This window comes from Carettochelys insculpta, chromosome 2 (genome assembly GCF_033958435.1).
Source record: "Carettochelys insculpta isolate YL-2023 chromosome 2, ASM3395843v1, whole genome shotgun sequence".
In the NCBI taxonomy this organism is placed as follows: Eukaryota; Metazoa; Chordata; order Testudines; family Carettochelyidae; genus Carettochelys; species Carettochelys insculpta.
Window position 1 is genome coordinate 113970477 of NC_134138.1, and position 23190 is coordinate 113993666.

Consider the following 23190-nt stretch of genomic DNA (forward strand, 5'->3'; position numbering starts at 1 on the left):
AAAAGTACAGTATACAGTGGTGAGCCATTCCTATGTATACTAGTACTGTGCAAGGTCTCCCACCTGCTGTGTCTCGCTCATAAATACTGACAAGGCTCAAGAGTTCGGATGTAATTCTTTAAACTCAATTCTCAAGATGGAATTCTGATCTAGTCAGTGAGACCCTGGGACAATTCCAAATACATTTGCTATAAAGCCCTTGCATTGTATGAAAGCTGAAGTTCTTCACTTCCACTACGGTCTTTAGAGAGATTCAAATTGTTTTGGTTATGGGTCAGATCAGCCTCAGCATGCACTGCACCCAGGTACAGGAGAAAGAAACCGGAAAGTCCCTGAGTCTGGGATGGCTGAATTATCTTAGAATTTTGTTCCCAGTGAAATGGACCATCCCAAGGGAAATGGCTAGGGATTCCACAGAGTTGGGGGCATCCATTATGACACCACAAGCCTTCACGATGTCTGCAGTGACACCAGTGATCCACGGCTCTTGCGTACCTGACTGCAGCAAGGCCGCCACCTCCTCAAGAAATGCCTTGAGCAGAGAAGGAGGCAGAACAACACTGCATCAGGCCTTACCGTGGTAGAATCAGAACTAAAAATTTGGAGGCTTGCTGAAGGGTGGAGAGATGAGGCAGCTGAGTGTACAAAACCCACCCTCTCCCCCACACCAAATGCAGAGAACCCAGGTCAGGTTTCTACTGAGTCAAAAAGACAGAGGATGGAGCAGAGTAAGGTAAAACTGCCTCTACTTCCCATTCTGTGACCCTGCTCCTTACTAGGCCAAACTCAGCAGAGGCTGCTCAATCTCTAGGTTCAGGAGAACCTGATGTTGAGAGTCCACTAGGGACAGTTTGCATTGCCCTGACCATGCCCCAGAACTCCCTGGGGTGTAGAACAAGAGGAACATCACATACAACTCTGCAACAATTTCCCAGCCGTCCTCAAGTTACTTATCCCTCTTGGCCACGATGTGGACAAGAAGTGGAGACCTGTGCTGCTACGGAATGTCTTCGCTGAGTGAGGGGTGGCTGGGCAAGAGCAGATGAGGTTCTGAACACATTACTGAGCCAGTTCCATGCTGGCATGCCAGAGGCGCTTAGAGGTGGGGCACAATAGCTCTCAGACCCAGCCACTGGGGAGCCCATATTAATTGTTTTGCTGCGACCTTAAAACTGAAGAACTAACCCAATCCATTGCTGTCATCCACCTTTCACGCAGGAGAATGGAGAGGGGAGAACAATCCACCCACAGCTAGCAACAGTCACCCAAAGCCCTCTCTTGTAGGTGTACGAAATACTGGACTTACCCCCTTACACTTTTAGAAGTGCTCTCCTTGTGCTCTGCTGGCTGCATGGGAAGGGGATGTACAGGGCAGGCACAGTATGGAAAGCAGCAGGGATGGCAGGTTTGCTGAAATTTTCACAGCGCTCAGAAAGCCCAGAGCTGGCACCCCGCCCCCCCCCGCCCCCCATCTTTTTTTTTTTTTTTTTTTTAATCACCTGGGGGCAGCAGGTGGGGCTGGAGATGCACCCGCGGGGAGTGCACAGGGCAGAAAGCGGGGCTGGGTCTCAAACTCTAGCCCTGAACTTTGGTGGAGTCTGGCTCTGGGCCAGGAATACTCCTGGTGCCAGGGCATCACAGGCCCATATAACTTACTTCCTAGAGACAGCAGTGCTGTTAGTTCCTTCTTACTGCCATATTAAGGTTCCCCCAGCCTGACCCAGAGAGAGCCTGTAATAACTCTACTGCCTTATATCAGAGAGGTAGCCGTGTTAGTCTGTAGCTTTGAGAACAACAAGTCTTGCGCCCACGAAAGCTTATGCTGCAAAATATCTGTTAGTCTATAAGGTGCCACAAGATTTTTTGCTGTTCTCTACTGCCTTACTTACTTCTCCATAACATTTGTTGAGAGAACTAGCAACGGTGTCAACTATTATATAGATATCTGCCTGTGACAAACAGAAACAAGTTAATTGCCTCCAGCTACCAGCCTATAAAGCTATTTACAAATCACCATAAACTAGTGTCACATTCGAACAAAAAAAAGATGAAAAGATTCGTTATCAGCCCTCTGAGTCATCTAGCACTTTAAATCTAAGATAACACACACAGAAAAGAGAGAGTTCACCTAGGACTGAGTATACATGGCAAGGTTTCTACAGTAACTTCAAACAAAGTCTGCGAATGTAACAAATTCCAACACACTGAGTAAGAGGTGCCTTCCATAAACTTTCAGTCTGACTAGCCAATGCACTTCAAGCGAAATTCTTTTAGATACTGAATTCTAATCAAAATAACTTAAGCAAATAGCTTCTTGGTCAACACCACAGACGTAATATAGGTTAGGCAGGACGTATACACCATAATATAGGGAAAGCAGGACATATACACCAGTTTGTATTTGAAATTATCATTCAGGAGCCAGCCTGGCAAAAGCACCACACCAGGATATGGGGGATCCAAAGACAAAGATTCTCTTACCTCCCCGACCTGCCTGGAAATGGAGAGGTAACAGGGACTGGAAGAGGGTAACAGCCCGGTGTTGCAGGACATTTAGGAACTAGCATTTGGCCCGACTCTCCCTAGCCTGCCGAAAGTGATGGACTATGAATACAGTACAGTTGCTATTTTGGGATAAAAGGGTATCCCGAAATAGCAGCTCCACAGCTGAACACGATGTTCAAAATAGGAGCAGCTATTTTGAATGCGGTGTTCTGTTTCTGCTACTCCTCACCGTGAGAGGGGTAGCAGAAACTGTGAAACAGCCACTCATTTTGAACTCTAGTGACATTTTGACAGGCGCAAGTTAGAAATAAGTTAACTCGGAAGAATTTACATGATCCGCATTGCGCAGATTGCCTAAGTTATTTCAAGTTACAGCTACAATGTAGCTGTGGCCTGTGAGTTTGCCTGAACAACCCCACCAGCACATCTCAATCCTCTTGAAAATGCCTGTTATTCTAGCCATTGCCCGACTCAGCTTCACTGGGTTTGAACACTAGTCTTGGGATGTGAAAGCTTCATGCACGAACCTAGTCAGCACTTAAAACCCAAGTCAATCTACTCTGCCTTCATTACATAAGAGACTCTAAGCAGCACGGAAGCTGTGTTACAGGCTGACACCGTGTAGTCTGAACTCTCTGGCTCACGAGCAACAGCATGCTGCAGCACCGTAGTCAGCAGGAAGTGTGAAAGAGAAAGCACTCTTTCAGAATACCACCTGGCTGCAAAGAACTGCTTCTTGGTATGTGACCACCCAGCACAGTGTGCAGCACCAGAACATGCACTAGAAAATCATCTATTAACACCTATATTTATATTTTATTCTAACTGGACAAAATAGAGTGCTGAAATAGACTAGTGATCAAGGAGGGCAAGTCACATGTGCATTTCTGCTTCAGCGACCGACTGTCCTGTGGGAAAGCTGCTCTCTGCAGTGCACCCTGCTACCATTGCATTCTCTCCACAGTGGGGCTCCTTTGCTGGTCCGTAATAGCTCCTCACCTTCACTTTACAGCAGTGACCAGCAAATTCTTTTTTAATATGTAAAGTCAAGATCAAATCTGAGGGCAGGTCTGCACAATGGGGCAGGTCAATCTAAGCTATGCAATTTGAGTTAGTAGCATCATTTAAATTAAGGTAGCTTAGATCAATTGACAACAGGGTCCACCTTGACAGAAAAAAAAAAAAAAACCCTCTCCTGTCAGCTTCCATTACCCATCTCATGCTAGTGCAGCACTGGAGTTGACAGGAGAGCAAGAGATGGTTAAAACACTGCTGCTAAATCGACCCAGCCTGTACCGAAGACACGTCCTAAGAAGCAGAAGATTCTCCCATCCTGCAAACAGTCCTTGATACCCCTAGATTAACTCAGTATCCAAACTGACGACTAGATGTGGAGGAAGGTCCGATGTAACTGCAGCTGCCTACCTTTCCCATTCATGCTGTGCAGGCTGCACTGTAAAAATTTACTAGGGGCAGAGACCATTTTTTTTGTCTGTTTGTACAGTGCCTAGCACGACAGAGCCCTGGGTCAATGACCAGGCCTGCCAAGCAACTCTACTACCTATAAAAAGTGAGACGCAGATTGCATCCAAAACAAACAGTGAACCCAAGATGTTTGGGCCAGGGCTTCTTTCTCTGACTAGAATAAAGGAGGTGAGTGAAATACACTTATTCAAAAAAGAATCTGAATGCTGAGATCTGCACTGTGTTTTTTCAAACCAGCTTATAAAAACTGGAAGATGCCACAAATCAGTCTCAGCAGTTTTAACTAAAGTGAGCCTACTGCTGGAGGGCTCCTCCAGCGCTAGAAACTTCTTGCCATGAAGCCACCCAGCTCTGTCAAGTGATCCACTAAAACTGCATCCCAGATTTTTTTGGGGGGAGTGGGAGGGTATAGTTCAAATTTGTGATTCGCCCGCCACCTGCCTGTATCCCCATTCTCTCATGATGGGGAGCTCCTGGGAGCAGGAAGTATCTTTTTGATCTGGGTTAGCAGAGTGCAGTCCTGGATTGCGATTAGGCCCCTACATATTACAAAATAAATACAGAATATTCAGACTGCCAGAAAGCTTTATCCCGAATCCCATCTACAGGCATCCAAGGTGCTGCATAATCCAAATCCATAGGAAAGGCAGGGAGAGTCTTTCTGTTTACTTGAGAGAGACCATCGTCATTTCCTGTAAACTGTCAGAACACCACTGCAGCTAATTTTGACATCCCAGGATCTGCCACCCGGACATTAACATGCACCCAGGCAGTAAACTGTAACTACATGCTCATCATTCCTTTGGCTGAGGAAGAGCAAATATTAGAAGGTCAGATAAAGAAAAATACTCTTTTATTTTTTATTTTTTATTTTGTTGGGCAAAAGTCAGCATGGTTTCTGCAGAGGGAAGTCGTGTCTGTCTAATCTATTAGAATTCTTTGAAGGGGTTAATAAACATGCGGACAAGGGGCACCCAGTGGACATAATATACCTAGATTTCCAGAAAGCCTTTGACACGGTCCCACACCAAAGGCTTTTATGTAAATTAGGTGGTCATGGGATAGGAGGAAAGGTCCTTTCATGGATCGGGAATTGGTTAAAAGACAGAAAACAAAGGGTTGGAATAAATGGTAAATTTTCACAATGGAGGGGGGTAACTAGTGGTGTTCCCCAGGGCTCAGTCCTGGGACCGATCCTGTTCAACTTGTTCATCAATGATCTAGAAAATGAGGTAAGCAGTGAGGTGGCAAAGTTTGCAGATGACACCAAGTTGTTCAGGACAGTCAAAAGCAAAAGGGATTGTGAAGAACTACAAAAAGATCTCAGCAAACTGAGTGATTGGGCAGCAAAATGGCAAATGAAATTTAATGTGGGTAAGTGTAAGGTAATGCATGTTGGAAAAAATAACCCAAATTACACGTACTACATGATGGGGTCAAATTTAGCTACGACAGATCAGGAAAGGGATCTTGGAGTTATAGTGGATAGTTCTCTGAAGACATCCACGCAGTGTGCAGCGGCAGTTAGTAAGGCAAATAGGATGTTAGGAATTATTAAAAAAGGGATCGATAATAAGACAAAAGATATCATACTTCCCCTATATAAAACTATGGTACGCCCACATCTCGAGTACTGCGTGCAGATGTGGTCTCCTCACCTCAAAAAAGATATATTGGCATTAGAAAAGGTTCAGAAAAGGGCGACTAAGATGATTAGGGGCTTGGAAAGGGTCCCATATGGGGAGAGGCTAGAGAGACTGGGACTTTTCAGTTTGGAAAAGAGGCGATTGAGGGGCGATATGATAGAGGTATATAAAATCATGAATGGTGTGGAGAAAGTGAATATAGAAAAATTATTTACCTTTTCCCATAATACAAGAACTAGGGGACACCAAATGAAATTGATGGGTAGTAGGTTCAAAACTAATAAAAGGAAATTTTTCTTCACACAGCGCACAGTCAACCTGTGGAACTCCTTGCCCGAGGAGGCTGTGAAGGCCAGGACTCTATTAGGGTTTAAAAAAGAGCTTGATAAATTTTTGCAGGTCAGGTCCATAAATGGCTATTAGCCAGGGATAAAGTATGGTGCCCTAGCCTTCATAACAAGGGCAGGAGATGGATGGCAGGAGATAAATCACTTGTCTTCTGTTCTCCTTCTCTGGGGCACCTGGCATTGGCCACCGTCGGCAGATGGGATGCTGGGCTTGATGGACCTTTGGTCTGACCCAGTATGGCCATTCTTATGTTCTTATATATTCAGGAAACTTCATGCATGTTTCCCCAACCCATGAATGTCAGCCTGACCCATCAACCACTTTTTTTTTTTTTTTAATTAGTGGAACAAAACCTACAGTGTTTTATTCTGCAGTTACAAACTGCAGCAACAAAACCCACACACAGGTAACCTAATGGGACCATGTGCATATCTTTACATTTGAGAAGACCCAGGATTGCACTACAACTCACAAGGCTCACACTGCTGGATTGCAGCTGGATGCAGAAATGTTGGCTGAGCTTACTTACTAGATGCAAACAGAACACCTACCACCTATTTCAGAAAAATCTTTTCATTTCCTTTGGCCATGTATTTATTCTATTAATGTTAAACAAACCCTAAAATTATTTCAGTCTGTGGGACATTTTATGCACCAAACTTGGGAAAATCCATAATGATCTTTACAACAAAATAACTGTATTCTAGTGAGCAGTGTTGAATGAAACCCTTCCCCATCAACTGTGGTCCAGAGAAATCATTATTTCTTTTCCTACCTTTTCATTAGTAGTTTCATTGGTCTGAAGAAGTGGGTCTGTCCCACGAAAGCTCATCTAATAAGTTATTTTGTCAGTCTTTAAAGTGCTACTTGACTGCTTGTTTCTTTTGATATGTATGACTGCTGTCTTGGGCAAGTGTGTATTCAGGCTGGCAGCAATACTTAGAGGTAAATCAAAGGAGGCTGCAAAGGAGTACTAAACAACCATAAAACAGGGATTTAGATAAGTCAGTTTCAAGTACTCAGCTCAAAGGATCCATAGCAAAGCTGGCTCCGTCTAGGCTAGAATCTGAAGCAGTGAGTTTTACGTCCTGAAAACTTGTGCGCTAATAAATTGGTTGTCTTTAAAGTGCCACCTGGCCTCCTTGTTGTTTAGGCTAAATTGGAATAGATACCTTCCTAGAGACTAAGCCTGGGATCAAAGTAGAGCTAAAACCTCAAAGATCCTAGAAAAGGCAGGATCAGCTAGGTGAGCTTTGAGAAGCTGATGGGCTGAAAAGGCACACAAAGATAAGAGACACACCAAAAAAAACACAAATATTCACCCCACCCACCCAATCATGTCCTTATTTGAAAGTGGGTGAACTGCAGAATTCCACCCCAGGGGAGGAAAAGACATGAGGCCTAACATCTGTAAGAGCTGCATTCATGAGTGAGCCAAAGAAGGGACAGTAGAGCAGCTAGTCCATAAAATTATGGCTTGCACATCCAAACTCATAGCGATTATTTTACAAGAGGGGCACACAAGGAAAGCAGAATTGGGCATCCTATTGTCTCAGATACAGGTTTTTTCATTTCTGCATCTAAGTCTTCTCACACTACTTTTCAGGAAGGACCTAGTACAGGAACAAACTCCCGCTGCTTGAACTATCCTGAAATCTCTGAAATGAGTTAAAATTATTAACTAACTTCAAAATAAAAATTTAGTGGCATTTTGAGCAAGGGAAACACAGAACCAAAGAGAATATCACACCATTGTCGTTGCAAGAAAATACAAGTTCTGTCTTTGATAATGCCCTAAAATGAAGAATTACAGAGAGAAGAGGACAAAAAGAGGGGTTAGAAAATTGAGTCCTTTAACTTAAAGAGTGAAAAGGCATCTCTTCTCTCCCTGGAGTGGAATAACAGAGGAAATCTTGGAAAAAAAAGTAAAATCGTGATTCTTGCCCTCAGTACTAGGACCAAATTCTGAACTAGTATAAGTCCTGCCATGCCAGTTTTAGATGCAGAAACACTGAACAGTAGATTCCATTGAAATTAGCGAGTAAATATTGTATCTACAGATTAGAGGACAAGGAGACGGTAACACTCCCCATGTTTTAAAACTAGGTTGATTTTTCCAATTAAAGAAGAGGGGCAGACTCTGTTGGTGTGTTATGGAGAGGGTGCAGTGCCCATGCTGTATGGGAATACGTGGCCTCTCCTGCTGCTTTTTGAAGCAAGGTATTTTTGAGATTGGGTGGAGGGGAAGGGAAAGGACCAGGAGTTAGGAACAGCATGTGCTGTTAACAGAGAGGCTATGCTAGCAGTGAACCTATTATCATGGTAGAATCATAAGCAGAAATAAAGTGAGACTTGTTTTTGAAAAAAGCAAGCTACTCACTTGGGGACAATGCATACTGAATGTGAGGGCAAGTCGAGAAGGCCTTACTGGAAGGTACAAACAGAAAGTTTGATAGCAGTGTGCACTGTGATAGAGTTACAAAAAAGGCCAAGGTCATTTGTAAGAACACATTAGGAGGCAAAATAGCATACAAAAAAAAAAGTAAAGTTCACAGATGTTCTCTATGGTGTACCTGTAATAGTGTACTCAATTCTGGAACAAAGCTTGCAAAAGATAGCAACAAACTCGAGGGAGTCCAAAGAAGAGAAACAAAAGTGACCAGGGAATAGAAGAAATTGCTTGAAATGAAAGAATTAAATATGAATAGCAATGCTAAGCAATGATTGGGGCTGAGGGAATAATGTGATTAGATCCTTGAAACATTTCTAGACATGTACAGATATGATACAGAGAGAAAGAGCATGCACGCATGTACACATTTGTACACTTAGCTAAAATGAGGGCGAGGAAGGAAATTACGCTGGATTATATGCATATATCCAGAAGTGACAGGTAAGGGACAGAGACGGAAACAGTCAGGAAAGGAGGATTTAGGTTTAGGGATATTAAAAGGTCCATCAGATTGACAGAGGCATGTATTAGGCTGTAAAATAATCTTGGGGAGATGCGAAAGTGCCATTCTCACCCCATGATGCTTTTACAAGTAGAACGGACAAAATACTAAACGATATATTGTAGGCAATAGCCCAGTCTTGACAAGGAAATTAATCAAATGATACAACAGGCCTTTTTATCACAAACTCATGTCATTGTTATCTATATACATATATATGTATACACACCTTTATAACAATCATAAATGTTAGTGTCTATACTCAGACATATTTTGTTACAAGTACTAATCTTGCCAGGCTGGTCACAAAGTGACAACAGTTAAGATTACTATGGAAGTGTTACCATGCTTAACAACAACAGCACAAGAGATCCTAGCTGCTCTCTAATGTGATTAAGAGTACCTAGCCTTTAAAAAAAACACTGAATCTCGCTGCATGCATTAATCACTCACATACAGCAGAACTATGGCCACAAAAGGAAGTCGCTGCTTGGCATCACGCTGTATATAATGCAATACATACATTGTGTGATGTGTCCTCTTAAGACCACACTATTTTAGCATCATAGCAGTTGCTCTATAGAGGACAGTAGACAGGTCTTTTAATCTCTTACCCGCAGTAGTACAGGCCTGAAACTTTCTCTTCATAAAGATGGGCTCATGGACAGCAACTGCATAGCATCTCTCCGTTACTGACAGTACATACATATAATATATCACTTGTATTCCATGTATATTTAAGTGCCTATCATCACAGGTATTTTGACATATTCGAAAAAATAATGTTTGCTTTGGCTTTTCGTTTCCTCCCCAGTACTGACAGTTCCATTTACTCTGTTTTCCTTGAACATTAGTTCCTTTTTCTCTGTTCTCCACTTGTTCTTTACTGCCACATGCACCTCTTTTCTTCTCTTCATTCCCCTGTAGGTACAATTCCAAACCCACAGGTAGTTCTGATACTACAGGTGACTTCTCTACCTCTCATTGCTGGACTAGGTCTGGTCCCACAGGATAGCCCATTTCCTCTACTAACTCAGACATAGCTGCAGACTTGCATATGTTTTTATTCAAGTCCATGCTGCTCGCTACAGTTAATAGCCTGAAGATCTTTGCAAGCAACTGGAAACAGGTAGGAAGAGTCGGCATGTGATCTCTCAGCTCTCCACAGACCAACAGCTTTGCTTCAGTAGTCAAATTGTTCTCAGAATAGTTTCCAGTGTTCTTATACCCTAATCAGTTTCAAACTCTCAGGCATACATACACCTCCAAGTTATGAGGGCCTTGTGTTCCTCGCAACCCCCGCATAATTCAAATTTTGTGCAAGTCAGGAGAGGTGGGACTAGATGGTAGCCTGGTTCCCCTCTCCCCTGGGCTTGCAGGAGCTGGGAAACTGACCACCCCACCAGAGGCTGATCAATTTCCTGGCTCCCCCACTGTTTGCTGGACCTGGGAAACTGACCACCCCACCAGAGGCTGATCAATTTCCTGGCTCCCCCACTGTTTGCTGGACCTGGGAAACTGACCAGACTTGTGCTAGTCAGTTTCCAAGGCCCAGCCAGCAGATGTGGGAGCTGAGCAACCAGGCTGCTGCTTGGTTCCATATTCCCACTGTTGGGGAGCCAGGAAACTGACCAGCCCTGGTGGGGTGGTCACTTTCCCTGCTCCTGCAAGCCCAGGGGAGATGGAAACAAGGCTGCAGGGCTTGTCAGTTTCCTGGCTCTCTGACATGCTGGGAGCCACCCACCGCTTCTCCCTGGCTTCCCCCAGTGGCGGCAGCTGTCTGCCCACCTGGTTTCCTCCAACTTCAGTGGAGGCCTACGTGCGTGGAGCAATCTATAGGGTAGCAATGAGGAGGCACAGAGAAAGGAAGAGATTTTTTCTAAATAACTTGATGTATGAATTTGTCATTAACCTCCACTGTTAGCCTAAGAGTTTGAAATTTTGAAATGCAGCTTATTAACACTGGTGACTATATCAGGAAAACGCAAGAGAAAAAGTGAATTTGGTCTTAAGCTCTAAGCTGATGCAAATGAACCACCTGCACCAATATCGAATTCTGTTTCACCTCTTTAAAGAGTGGATCCCATCAAGTATTACATCCTCAGAGACCTCACATCAGAAGCTCTGAAATCAGTTAGAGAGAAAAAGACTGAACAGTTTAAGAGAATTAAAAAAAAAAAGTTACCAACTTACCAAAAGAGTATTCTCAAAATATTTGCTATTAATAACACTAGACAGACGTAGGTTGAAAAGCCCTCTGCATTCTGTGTTCTTTTGATGTCTCTGTACTGGGGGATATATGGCACCACACCTCCAAATACCATTGCACCAGCTGCACCCCAGGAAACCACCTGATGCATTGGGACCACCAGCCACTCCAAGCCATCTGTCTCCATGCCAGGCAAAACAAAGTTGTGCAGCACCAGGGTTACCACTGACAAAGGATTCCCCTTTCACCGTTTCTTCAGATGTTGTTAATTTTAGTCATACACAGTCCTCCTGGTACAACGCATTGCCATGCTTACGTCATCTCTTGCACAACTATAACCTTAAAAAAAAAAAAAAAGGAAGTGGGAGGGAAATGTAACTATATCATCTGACAGCAGGAATAAAAGCCCCCCATATGCCTACGATCAGGTCAGAGCCACAGCATCTAGTGTCACAAGTTAGCCCAGTGCAGACAGAGTGGTCAAACATATGGAGTTGTACAGACAAGAGCTTTCAGGTGCTATAATAATTCAATAAAAAAAAAATATAACACAGCTTGTGTCCAACCTCACCTGATCACAAATATGAAGATGAAGCATTTCCTGCTCTTTACTTCCTTTTTCTATAAAGATCAAATCTAGTCTTGCAGCTATAATAATGCAAGTGGTGCAGTTGCACAAGGGGCCCCAAGGGAAAAGCTATCAGGGAAGTGAGGGACAGAGGGGAGCTAAGAAGAATTTGGGAGGGCATTGGATCCAGGCTAGGGTATCTGAGGAGAAAAGAATGAAGTGGGGAGGCAGTTGGGGGAAGCTAAAAGGACCAGATCAGAATTGGTGGAGGGTGAGTGGAGGCTGTGGGTCTGTATTTGGGGGGAGGGCACAAGGGAGCTGGAGGAAAGCAAAGCAAGAGGTGAGCATGGGAAAGCTGAATGAGGGCTATGAGAGAATGGGGAAAGGGCAGTTGGGTCTAACCACTACTTTGGGGTGGAAAGACCCATGGGTACTAGGGAACAGATGGGTTAGAGTGGGGGTCCATGGAGGAGTTAAAGCAGAGTGGTTTTTGGAATCAGGAGTCTCCTACATAAATTATTTTTGCACTAGGGTGCTGTGGGGCCTTGTTACACCAGTGCGTATTGCCTGCAAAAGAGATTGACTGATAGCCCTGGATGGAGATAGATGCCCTCTAATGACAAATAGATCTAGCACAAACAGTTGCAGGGCAATTTTTTCTACATAGCTTTGTTAGTCTCATCATCGCTCTGGAATGACCAATGTACCTGAGAAAGTTCAGTCATTGTGATTAATTAATTCAGTGTTTATCGTGTTGGACAGCGGTTCTCAACCAGAGTACAGGTATCCCCAGAGCTACACAAATGTCTTTTGGTGGTACTTCAACCATCTACACATTTGCCTAATTTTAACAAGGCTACATAATAAGCACTAGCAAAGTCAGTGTAGGCTTAAGTTTCATACAGACAGAATGAGAAAACAAGCAATTTTTCAGTAACAGTCTCCTGTGGCATTTTAATATTTTTGTCTGATTTTGTAAACTAGTTTTCAAGGGAGGTGAAACTTGGGGTATGCAGCACAAACCCAGCTTCTGAAAGAGATATAGTAAACTCTATCCAGAAAGGTTGAGAACCACAGGTGTAGCTGTTAGAATGATCTGAACACTCCTCCTTTGGGAGCTGGATCAAACCCATTGCACATCGACCACAAGGGTGGAATCTGAAGTCTTTGCGGTGTGGACTACAGAGGAGGGTCCCTGTGATCTGCTCTATTTTGTATACATGCTGTGCGCCCTTCAAGTGTAGCAGATTGCCAACACAAGTCTCACACTGGGTAAAGCCTGGGAACGGGAAGAAGGACAGGGAGGGCAGAAAGATCTAGGAAACAAACCCATATCTCTTCCACCTTGCTCATTAGACTTGGGCAAGGTAAGATAGGAGGGAAGAGAAACACATCAAGGGAAAATACTTCTAGCAACTAAAGCCAGGACAACTATTGCCTAGGGGCTATGTTAAGCCTTTTCCACAGGAGCAGGAGACACAGACCCCCAGTTCCTTTCGCATAGGTACATACCCCAACACACCTGTAGCTGAGCCTGGTCCCCTCGGATTGGCCTCTCTCCTCTAGCCCCCGTGTTCACATTTATAAGCCCTGGTTGTTAAGCAGAGAGCAGAAACTCGAGCTCCACGTCCCCCACCAGTCAGAAAACACAGCGGCGCTTGCGTGTCTGAGCTACACCCACTCCGTTTACAATCTCCCCTGGGAACAACCTCCTCCCCCCCTCCCTTCGCGGAAAGGGACCTGAGCTCTGGCACCAGCCTGCCGGCGCTACAACAGTGCGCTAACTGCAGGCAGGGCAGCCTGGCTCAGTGGCTGCTCCTTTGCAGCCCTTCCCGGGCGGGAGCCCCTCGCCCCGCTTTCCCCTCTTACCGCGGGTTCGTCCCCCACCAGCAGCATTACTGAGGCGTCGGGGGGTGATCACCACATCCGGACCCCCAAGGGCCGCAACCACACATCTCCCAGCACTGCCACCGCCGCCGCTCCTAGTCCCCCCAAGCGGCTGGCTGGGCTGACATTAACCAGCAGCTGGGGCCGAACCTCCGCGCGGCTTCTGTGACGTCATAATAACCAGCGGCGCCTCGGTCAATGAAGGGAAAAGCTTCTGACGCCGCGCTTGTGTCCGCGGGGTCCTAGAGCGTACCACATCCCGCCGCAGAAAGTGGACCGGGCCGCAATGCTGCAGGGGTGACGCGTGGTAGCGCTCGGGAGGGGCAGCACCTCCTCCCACTAAAACTTTCACTGATAAATGGGATGCGCCCCCCGACCCCGAGTGCCTCCTCCCTACCGCTCTGGGTGGCTCACCCGTACCCCCTCCAGGCTCCAGTCCCCTGCCAAGCTGGGTTGGGGTGAAAATGGGGAGGGCGGCTTAGTGCAACGCTGCTGGGAAAGGGCACGCCCAGGGTGGCCACCTCATGGGGGTTTTGGCCAGAACGCCGGGTAAAGGTTCCAACTGTCTAATCACATAACCCCGAACCCCGGTGCCCTACCCCTGTCCTGAGACACTGCCCCGACCCCACCATCTCTCCCAGCTCCCACCCAGAGGTGGAAAAAGTACCCCAAAGGTTACTAGCGTAAAAGTGCAGCTGCTTGTCCTTCTGGATACTTGAGTACATCTAGATGGGATATGCGTATATGTGTGCCTAGTCAGGTGACATCTGTCCCGTATTGGGCAGGACAGTCCTGTATTTGGGATGCCAAAAAAGCACCCTGACTTTTTTTTTAAAGGGACTAATTGCCCCATATTTGCGCCCTGCCACTCCCAGTCTCGGGGAAGCAGGGGAAGTGTGGGCAGCTGCCACTTCCCCAGGGCTCCCACAGAGCACAGGCAGCTGCTACACCCTTCCCGGCTCCCCGTGGCTTGGAGGAGCCACCCCTCCCCCCCGCACATATCTCCCTGTACAATATTTGGGACAGGGAGATATGGTCGCCCTAGTATGTAGCCTTCCAGAGGGGCACTGGTGACTTGTACTTAAGCACATTGCCCCAAAGCAGCCGGTTCCCACACTATGTTCCAGCGGAACACTGGTGTTCCATAAGCTACAGCAAAGTGTTCCACCCCTGAAATTGAGTGATGGTCTCTTCCTCATTCTCCGGGAAAAAATTAATTTGGGGATGGAATTTTCTGGATCATACAGTTCTCTTGAAATGACTATACAGTTACCAATTTGATATGTGTTTGGTTAATGTCTGGTTTCATTATTATTTGTGGAGTTGCATTTACCATACAATAATTTAATTAATGTTATGATGAGATACTTTCTGTTAGCAATGTTCCTCAGAGTTAGCATGATGACGTAAAAAAGATAAGGGCTACGTCTACACTTGGCCAAAACTTCAAAATCGCCATGCTAATGGCCAAATCGGAGGATACTAATGAGGTGCTGAAGTGAATATTTAGCGCCTCATTAGCACGCCACCGGCCACAGCACTTCAAAAGTGCTGCATTTCGCTCGCGTGCAGCTTGTCTACATGAAGAATAAGAGGATTTCAACATTTGCAGGGTCCTTTTGAAAAGGACCCTCATGTAGACGAGCCGCCTGCGAGCGAAAAGCAGCACTTTCGAAGTGCCACAGCCAGCAGCATGCGAATAAGGCGCTGAATATTCATTTCAGCACCTCATTTGTATTCTCCGATTTGGCCATTAGCATGGCCATTTCAAAGTTTTCCCCTAGTGCAGACACGGCCAAAGTCTTCTGCAGAGAGCGCCGTGACGTCCAAGTGTTCCACAACCGGAAAAACTTTGGGAACTGCTGCCCTAAAGGAGCTGCACTTTTCCTCAAGTAATTTTTCAGGTACTTTTTCCACCTGTGGTACCACCCCACTCCAGCTATGCCCCCCTTCTGCTGTTGCTCACTCTCCTCCACCCTCCCTCACTTTCACCAGTATGGGGCAAGAGGGTTGGGAGTAGGAGGGGGTGAGTGTGCAGGCTGTGGGAGAGGGCTCAGTGCAGGGGACTGGGGGTCAGGAGGGAGTGAGGGTGTGGGCTCTGAGAGGAAGTTTGGGTGCAGGAGGAGGCTCAGGGCTAAGACAGAATGTGCAGGAAGAGGTTTAGGGGGCTGGCTCTGGGAGAGGGGCTCAGGACAGTGGCAGGAAGCTGGGGTGTGGGAGATGGTGCACGCTCCATGCAGATGGGCCAGCGTGTCCTTGCAACCGGTGGGGAGTGGGGGCCAGGTGTCTCCATGACCTACCCCTGCCAGAAGAGGTGACTGCTGAGTGACTGGTGACTGGCCATGGCAGACCAGAACCACCTCACTCCACCTGAGGCCATGCCTCTCACACCCCTCCCCCACTCACTCCCCATTCCTGTTCTAGCAGAGGGAAGAAGTAGGGGGAGGGCAGATTGGGGCAGGGCCGGAGTGGGGGATGGAGCAAGGGTGGGAGAGGGGCAGAACAGGAGTGGGGAGAGAGGGGGGAGGGGTGTGAGAGGCATGCACACACATGCTCGCTCGATCGCTCACTCTCTCTCTCACACACACAGGCAGTGGTGGGGAAAGTGCAGCAAAGTGGGCGCATCATCTACGCTGCTCCCGGGGAGGGGCAGGTCTGCCCCCACACTCCTTGGAAGTAGTGCCATGAAGCAAGGGAGCAATGTGAGCCAGAGCCACCTTGCTGCACTTCCCCTCTCCCTGCTGCCAGTGAGGTTGGTCGGGGGGGATGTGGATCCCTGCTGCCGGAGCTGGCCCTCTGGCCCCATAGGGCCCCTTGACAGCTGCTGGATGGCCCCTCCCTCCTTGGGGTGTGCATGTGACCACTCGTGCTTCCCCCCTCTGGTGTCACCCCTGCCTGCCTGTAGGCACTGCCCTGCAGCTCTGACTGGGTGCAGTTTCTTAGCCTTGCTGTGCTGCCAGATGGTCTAGTGGCCTAAAATCACCAGGTTTGGCTTTGGTAGCTTCCAGGAAATAGGTTCTGATTCCAGGAGACTCCTGCTGAAACCAGAAGGGTGGGCAACCCAAATGCCCAGTCAAAAAGGGATGCTTGAAGGCTCCAGTCAGCACTGCTAACTGGGCTGTTAAAAAGTCCAATCAACCCCAGCCAGGCCAGGGCACAGGATAGAGGCCTCCTGGGGCTGTGGGTCCTGGACTGACAGGACCATCTTTAGCCATATACAGCATACACAGCTATTTGGAGCACCACTCTCTCCTGTCTAGCCAGAAGCTCTAGTTTCTCAAAGCAAAGGCACAGAGTTGGGGTAATAGCCTCCCAGCAAAGCAATATCAGCAGTGAGAACAGCTCAGATCTGGAAGGGCTCAGATACAAGGATTTGACAGCACACAGGAGCATAGCTCCCGTGGGGCCAAAACCCCAAATAAATCCATCTTACTCTATATAAAAGTTTTACACAGGGTAAGCTCATTAGTTGCTGCACCACTTTATCAATGAAAAACAGCTATGCACAGCTGTTATGTCCCCTTCCCCCACCCCATGACCAATTATCTACACTGGGTTTGATAAACAAAAGTGCTTTTATTAAGTATAAATAGTGGGCAAGTGATGAGAGACAGATCAAAATAAATTACTAAGTTCAAACGAACAAAACATGCCAGCTAAGCCTAATACACTGTAGCCATAATTTAAAATAACCTACACAATTTGTGCAACACAAATTGCATAATTTATGTCATGTTAACTTATTTCAAACTTGGTGCCATCCACCTGGCACCAAAGTTCGAAACAAGAGACTATTTCAAAGGTTACGCTACCCCTCATACATTGGTATCCCGAAATAGCAACTGTAGTGTAGCCATAGCTTAAGACAGTGGTTCCCAACCTTTTTAGTAACACAGAAACAAAAAATTCCATGGTGCACACACTTTTTTCAGATGAATCGAGTGCTCATAAATGTCACATTTACTTATATTTACTATGGCTATGGTCTTAGAGAGGTTTGCAGCATAGTAGTGCATATAACAAGCTAAACAGGTTCAAATGAGATGTTGAGTAATCAAGTAATCAACTGCTTAAATGTTCAATTACTCACGGGCTGGGAAGACTGGTGCAGAGAGCAGCCTGCTTGAGGCAGGACCTGGCATTTCAACTGCACTGCAGCTCCTACAAGCTCCCTCCCTCCCTCTCTTACCATCTTGCCACAGCAGGGAGGGGCAGAGGGCTCCTGCCAGCCCATGCTGCTGGGAAGAAGCTTTTCAGTTGCCCCTCGGTGTGAATGGGCTCAGCTGGAGCTCAGGTAGCAGGGGTTGGTCAATTTCTGCCCCCACTGTGGCTCTGCAAAGAGCCCTGGTGAGGGGAAATCGATGAAATTTCATGGCACACTTGGACATTTCTCACAGCACACCAGTGTGCTGTAGCATTCTGGTTGAAAACCACTGGCATAAGAGACATACCTACGAAACATAACTTCTTACCTTAGTCCTTACTTCAGGTAAAATTCCTCAGGTCAGAGTTGATCTTTCTTCTAGCTTCTCCTCTCAACAGAGGGATTTTTTTTTCCTTTCCAGATCCTTTTGTAGGTTCTCCTGAAATGAGGAGAAGTCCATGAAGCCAGCTGAAGACAATTGTTGTTTCCTTCCCATCACTTAAATAGAATTTTCCTAGGAGGAAAGTCTTTGTCCCACTCCTGCCGCCCATGTGGAAAAATACCAAATTCAAGATGGATTCCAGCATCAGGTGGCATAGTCACATATCTCTGTAGGACCAACCACAATCTAGGCTTACAGGAAAAACAAGACTATTTGTAGATTCTTGTTTTGAGCACCAGACCATTAAGTTCCTTAAATGCAACTAATGACTTGCACTAGAAGACCTAGATTAATAAACAGGTTTACACTTTATATTTCTAATGTCACAAACAAGAAGAATACATGCACAAAAATGAAATATACACATTCCAATAATTGCAAGCTCTTGAATGATAGGTTACTAGCTCCGTATTGCATAAAGCATGTTTGAGTTATACACATTCATATTTAAAAACACATTTCCGTAAAACTATGGGGGCACAGTGTCACACCCACAGCTTCCAGTGGCCATACCATCTTGCTGCAGCCAAAGCACTGAGGTAGGAGAAGAGAGCAAGGGGGGGTGTTGTCCCATGGGGCTTGTGGTGAAGTGTAAACTGGGCATACCTGGTCTCTTGGAGCTCCATGCAGTACAATGCCCTATCTTGTTAATTTAGTGGTGCAGATTCCTGCCTGCCATGTAGGAGACCAGCATTTGAATCCCTGATGAGGAGGGTGGTCCCACTTGTAATCCCCAGGGCCCATCCCTCAAGGAGAGGGATTTGGGGGAATGGATGTAATAGGGGTGGGGAAGGGAGGGGTAGGGCTTAAGGTGGGGTGGAATGGGATGGGGAAGGGAAGGGTAGGGCAGAGCTGGGTGGGAGGAGGTGGTGGAGTGGGGCCTGGGTAGAAGGGAATGTTGTCCTGGGTCCCACATCTGTCCAAAGGACGGCACTGCTTCAAACATGATGCTAAAATGCCCTTTACAAATTCTCTTTAATTATTTGCAAACCCTTGCTATTTCCCCACTCACTGTGCTTTACTATTGATGGTTTTATCATCTTTTAGGCAAGGGAATATGTTCCAAGCCACTGGAAGCCATCCATCCATCTGTGCAGAGGCCCTTCAATGCACAGTAGTATAGTAGCCATGTTGATCTCAGGATATTAGAAATACAAGGTGGGTGAGGTATTAGCATAGCTTCTGTTGAAGCTGATATAATAAAAGACATTGCCTCACCTACCTTGTTTCTCTAATGACCTTTTTAGGCATCTGGGACTCAGAGGGGCTTGCGAGCTACACAGGAAGTCCTAACTACAATCTCAACAGCTGCCTGAAGTTCTTACTATATGACACAAACCATCCAGGAGTGCCTTAAAATCCATGGAAAAATCAACAATATGCTGTCCGGCTGGAGATGCAGTACAACCTTTTTGCAAGCACATTCATTCACACTCCCCCTGTACTCCCTCAGACAGGTTTGGACTCATGGTACAGGACACATTTACGACATGTTATCTCCTCATGACAACTGGGCTAGGACTGAATCTAAGGCCTGCACACATGCCCCTATGCCTGGCAGAGTTTGGAATATTCAAGTCTGGTCTACACTACCAGCTTAGGCTGAAGTTAGCCACATTAGGTGGATTTTCCACCACCAAGCCCATTCCGTTGACTTTCAGAGCTGTTAAAGTTGATCTCTATACTCCTCTTTGATGAAAGGAGTAATGGTAAATTTGACTTTGCGTGACTGATTTTGGGGTAGTGCAGATACAGCACTGTGTAAGTCAACAGTCGTGGACTGCCGGAGGTGTCCCACAGTGCCCCAGTGTGAATGTTCTGGACAGCACTTTCAGCTCTACTGATCTCAAGGTAAACATGAAAATACACAGGGAAATTTAAATTTTATTTTGTGATTGGTGATTGGCCAGCACAGTGAGCAGAGCAAGCAGCACACCTGACCATGAATGCTCAGGATCACAAACAAGCTCCAGTATGGAGCACGCAGGAAATCCTGGATCTGACTGCTGTGTGGGCAGATAAATCTGTGCAGGCAGACCTCCTAAGCAATAGAAGAAATCCTGTTATCTATATCAAAGTCACACAGGGCATGGTGGAAATAGGATATGCCAGGGACACCCAGCAATGCTGCATGAAAATGAAGGAGTCAGACAGGCTTATCAGAAGACAAAAGATACAAAAGGATGGTCTGGGTCAGAGCCATAAACACGCCACTTCTAGGAGCAACTGCATCGGATTCTGGGAGGCTTAACGTGGGGACCCAATCAGGGTTCTGAAGCTGTCCATGGGATACCTCCCAAACAACTTTTCAGGCAGCCCCAGGCAACAGCAGGGAGGCCATGGCTCATGAGAAGGAGAAGGAGGATGGTCTGCAGCAGGCCAGTGGAGTGTCCAATCTGGCCAACAGTCAGGATCTTTTTTAACTTTGGAGCCAATTCCCTCCTTCCAGGATATATGGCTACTGGACCCTGATAGTAGGGAGGGCACCTCTGGTAATTTCACAGTTGTAATCATGCTACAGGTGGATTCAGGGAATTGGATTTGTTGTGTGTTGACCACTCTGCCTACATGAGGCCGAGGGGGAAGGGGGACTCCCTGGAACAGTCTGCTAACGTTCCTGCACACAGAGCAGGAATCGTCTCTGCACCTCTCCACACTGCTCTCATAGATGTACTCTTTCATCCTCTTTCAGTGAGTATTAAAAAACCAACCTTAATAAATCTGATCTAATTTCATAGACAGGTGACTCAGGACAATCTAGCAAGGGTGGTTTGTACAGTGGAGCTTACTAACAGGGAAGGCAATGTAAGGCATTTAATAGTATTGTGTATGTCTACAGAAATATGAACGAATAGGGAATGAAATTAATATCTGTAGCCCATCATGTAGAGACAGTAGTTGATTTCACTTGGAATTATAGTGACTCAAGACCTTAGAAAATCAGGACCTACTTCATTACTTGGTTAGGGTACTCTGCTCAATGTTTTAGCTTCAGTGCAAATTACTGTACCATGTAGTTAAGAAAAGTATGCTACAGCTGTGGGATTTTCAATGACCTCTTAATTATAAGACAGAAAACCAAAGCCATTTAGTGCAAAAATCAAACTAAATTTACCAGGAGTTTTTTAATTGAGTATCAAAACTATATTACATTTTATTACACAGAACCATGACCAAAACAAAAAGCAGTCAAGTAGCACTTTAAAGACTAGCAAAATGGTTTATTAGGTGAGCTTTCGTGGGACAGACCCAGTTCTTCAGACCATAGCCAGACCAGTCTGAAGAGTGGGTCTGTCCCACGAAAGTTCACCTAATAAACCATTTTGCTAGTCTTTAAAGTGCTACTTGACTGCTTTTTGTTTTGATAGTGTATAGACTAGCATGGCTTCCTCTTTGTTACTATGGAACCATGACCAATGTTTTTAAAATTCATTTTAATCCTTTGTACATAAATCAAAAGGAAACGCAGCTCTACCAACCCTTCTGCTAAGTATTTACCCAACAGAATCTTTGAACCCTGCGAAACTTGATCATCCTGAGATTTCAAATGATAAAGGGGAGGAGTCCCTGAAATTCCACTGTGGAATCTAATCTTATGAATGCACACTGAGCAAACAAGTTTCAGTGGTTTGAGCATTGGCCTGCTAAACCCAGGGCTGTGAATTTAAGCCTGGAAGGGGCCATTTAGGGACATGGGGCAAATAGATTAAATTAAAAAAAAAAACAAAAAAAAACAGGAGGGTGCTTACTCCTACCAAGAGGGAAGGACACTGAACTCAATAACCTCCTGAGGTCCCTTCCAGCTCTATGAGATGTGAATTCAACAGTTCAGTTACTGTCCAATTAGGTTCACGCCCCTGATGTGCTCAAACCATTTCCTACAGATGACCTGCTTCCTTAGGGTCCCAATCTCCAGTAAAATAAAATCTCTCCTTTCAAAGGGAACTTCCACCTCCTGCAAGATTTTTTAGAACAGCCTTTTTGTTTCACTGTACTTCATTTTTTGTGCTATTTTGTATTACCAGGGAATGTATTTAATAACTTGCATAGCTCATCTATTCAGCTATCATGCACAGATTTAAAATAACTGTAGTCTAAATCTACTGCTATTTTATTTAATTTTGTGAGTTTACCAGTATCTTTTTTAAAATATTGTATCAATGTCCTAAGTATCCATCTTCATATTTAGAGTCTTGATTAACTAGGAGAGTAGTCTCTGCAAAATATTTTGGCCTATTTTTTTAAATATTGAATTTAATACTGATAAAGACATAAATGAAACGAGACAGCAATCATGTAGCACTTTATAAGACAAACACAATAATTTATTAGGTGATGAGCTTTCGTGGGGCAGATGCACTTCTTCAGATCTGGATGTGAAGAAGTGAGTCTGCCCCATAAAATCTCATCACCTAATAAATTATTTTGTTGGTCTTTAAAGTGCTACATGATCGCTGGTTTATTTTGTTTGAATACAGACTAACATAGCTACCTCTCTGTTATTATACATAAAGACTTAAATGTACTTTCTGACATTAGAAAACAATCCAGCTAACATCAGTAATGGAATGCAGTCATTTTAATACTTACTTTTAAAGAAGCATTTGTATTAACAAGTTCAGCAAGATACTTTTTTCTCTTTGTGTAGGTCTGTTTGCATTTCCCTACCAGCCCTGGTGATCAGTCAACAGCTAAATCTCATCCATTGTGTTTATTCATTCACTGTGTATGTACCTGTGTCAGAGACAAAGAATTGGGCAGTGTCTTGCTGTAGTTGTCAAGATTTGCATGTTTGTCAAGAGTTCCTGGCCGTGAAAATGATTGTGAGGGTGTGTCTAAAGTGTGGGACCAGTAACTCTTGCATAGATCTCCCAGAGTTTAGGGCCAGAGTGGATCATTAGATCAGAGTTGAGCAACATCAGGCCCCACTTTTTGTCCTTGAAATTAGCAGGCTCCCCCAACCAGTTTAATGTAACCCAAACCAAAGGAAACGTTGAACGGT

The 23190-nt window shown here is 45.4% G+C and overlaps 1 protein-coding gene across 4 annotated transcripts in view; it reads right to left on the minus strand.

Moving 5' to 3' along the window:
* The window catches only part of SLC66A2 (solute carrier family 66 member 2), an 88555-nt gene extending 74798 nt beyond the window's left edge, over positions 1 to 13757 (minus strand). For 3 of the 4 annotated variants that reach the window (XM_074987566.1, XM_074987565.1, XM_074987569.1), the window contains exons 1-2: positions 13585 to 13757; positions 11132 to 11486 (exon numbers count right to left, since the gene is read on the minus strand). In XM_074987566.1, coding sequence (XP_074843667.1) covers positions 11132 to 11334 — 203 coding nt within the window. In that variant the 5' untranslated portion in view covers positions 11335 to 11486; positions 13585 to 13757. Of the gene's footprint in view, positions 1 to 2481; positions 2577 to 11131; positions 11487 to 13584 lie in introns of those variants that run through there. The other variant, XM_074987568.1, reaches the window with a different exon arrangement.
* Between the last annotated feature and the right edge of the window lie 9433 nt (positions 13758 to 23190).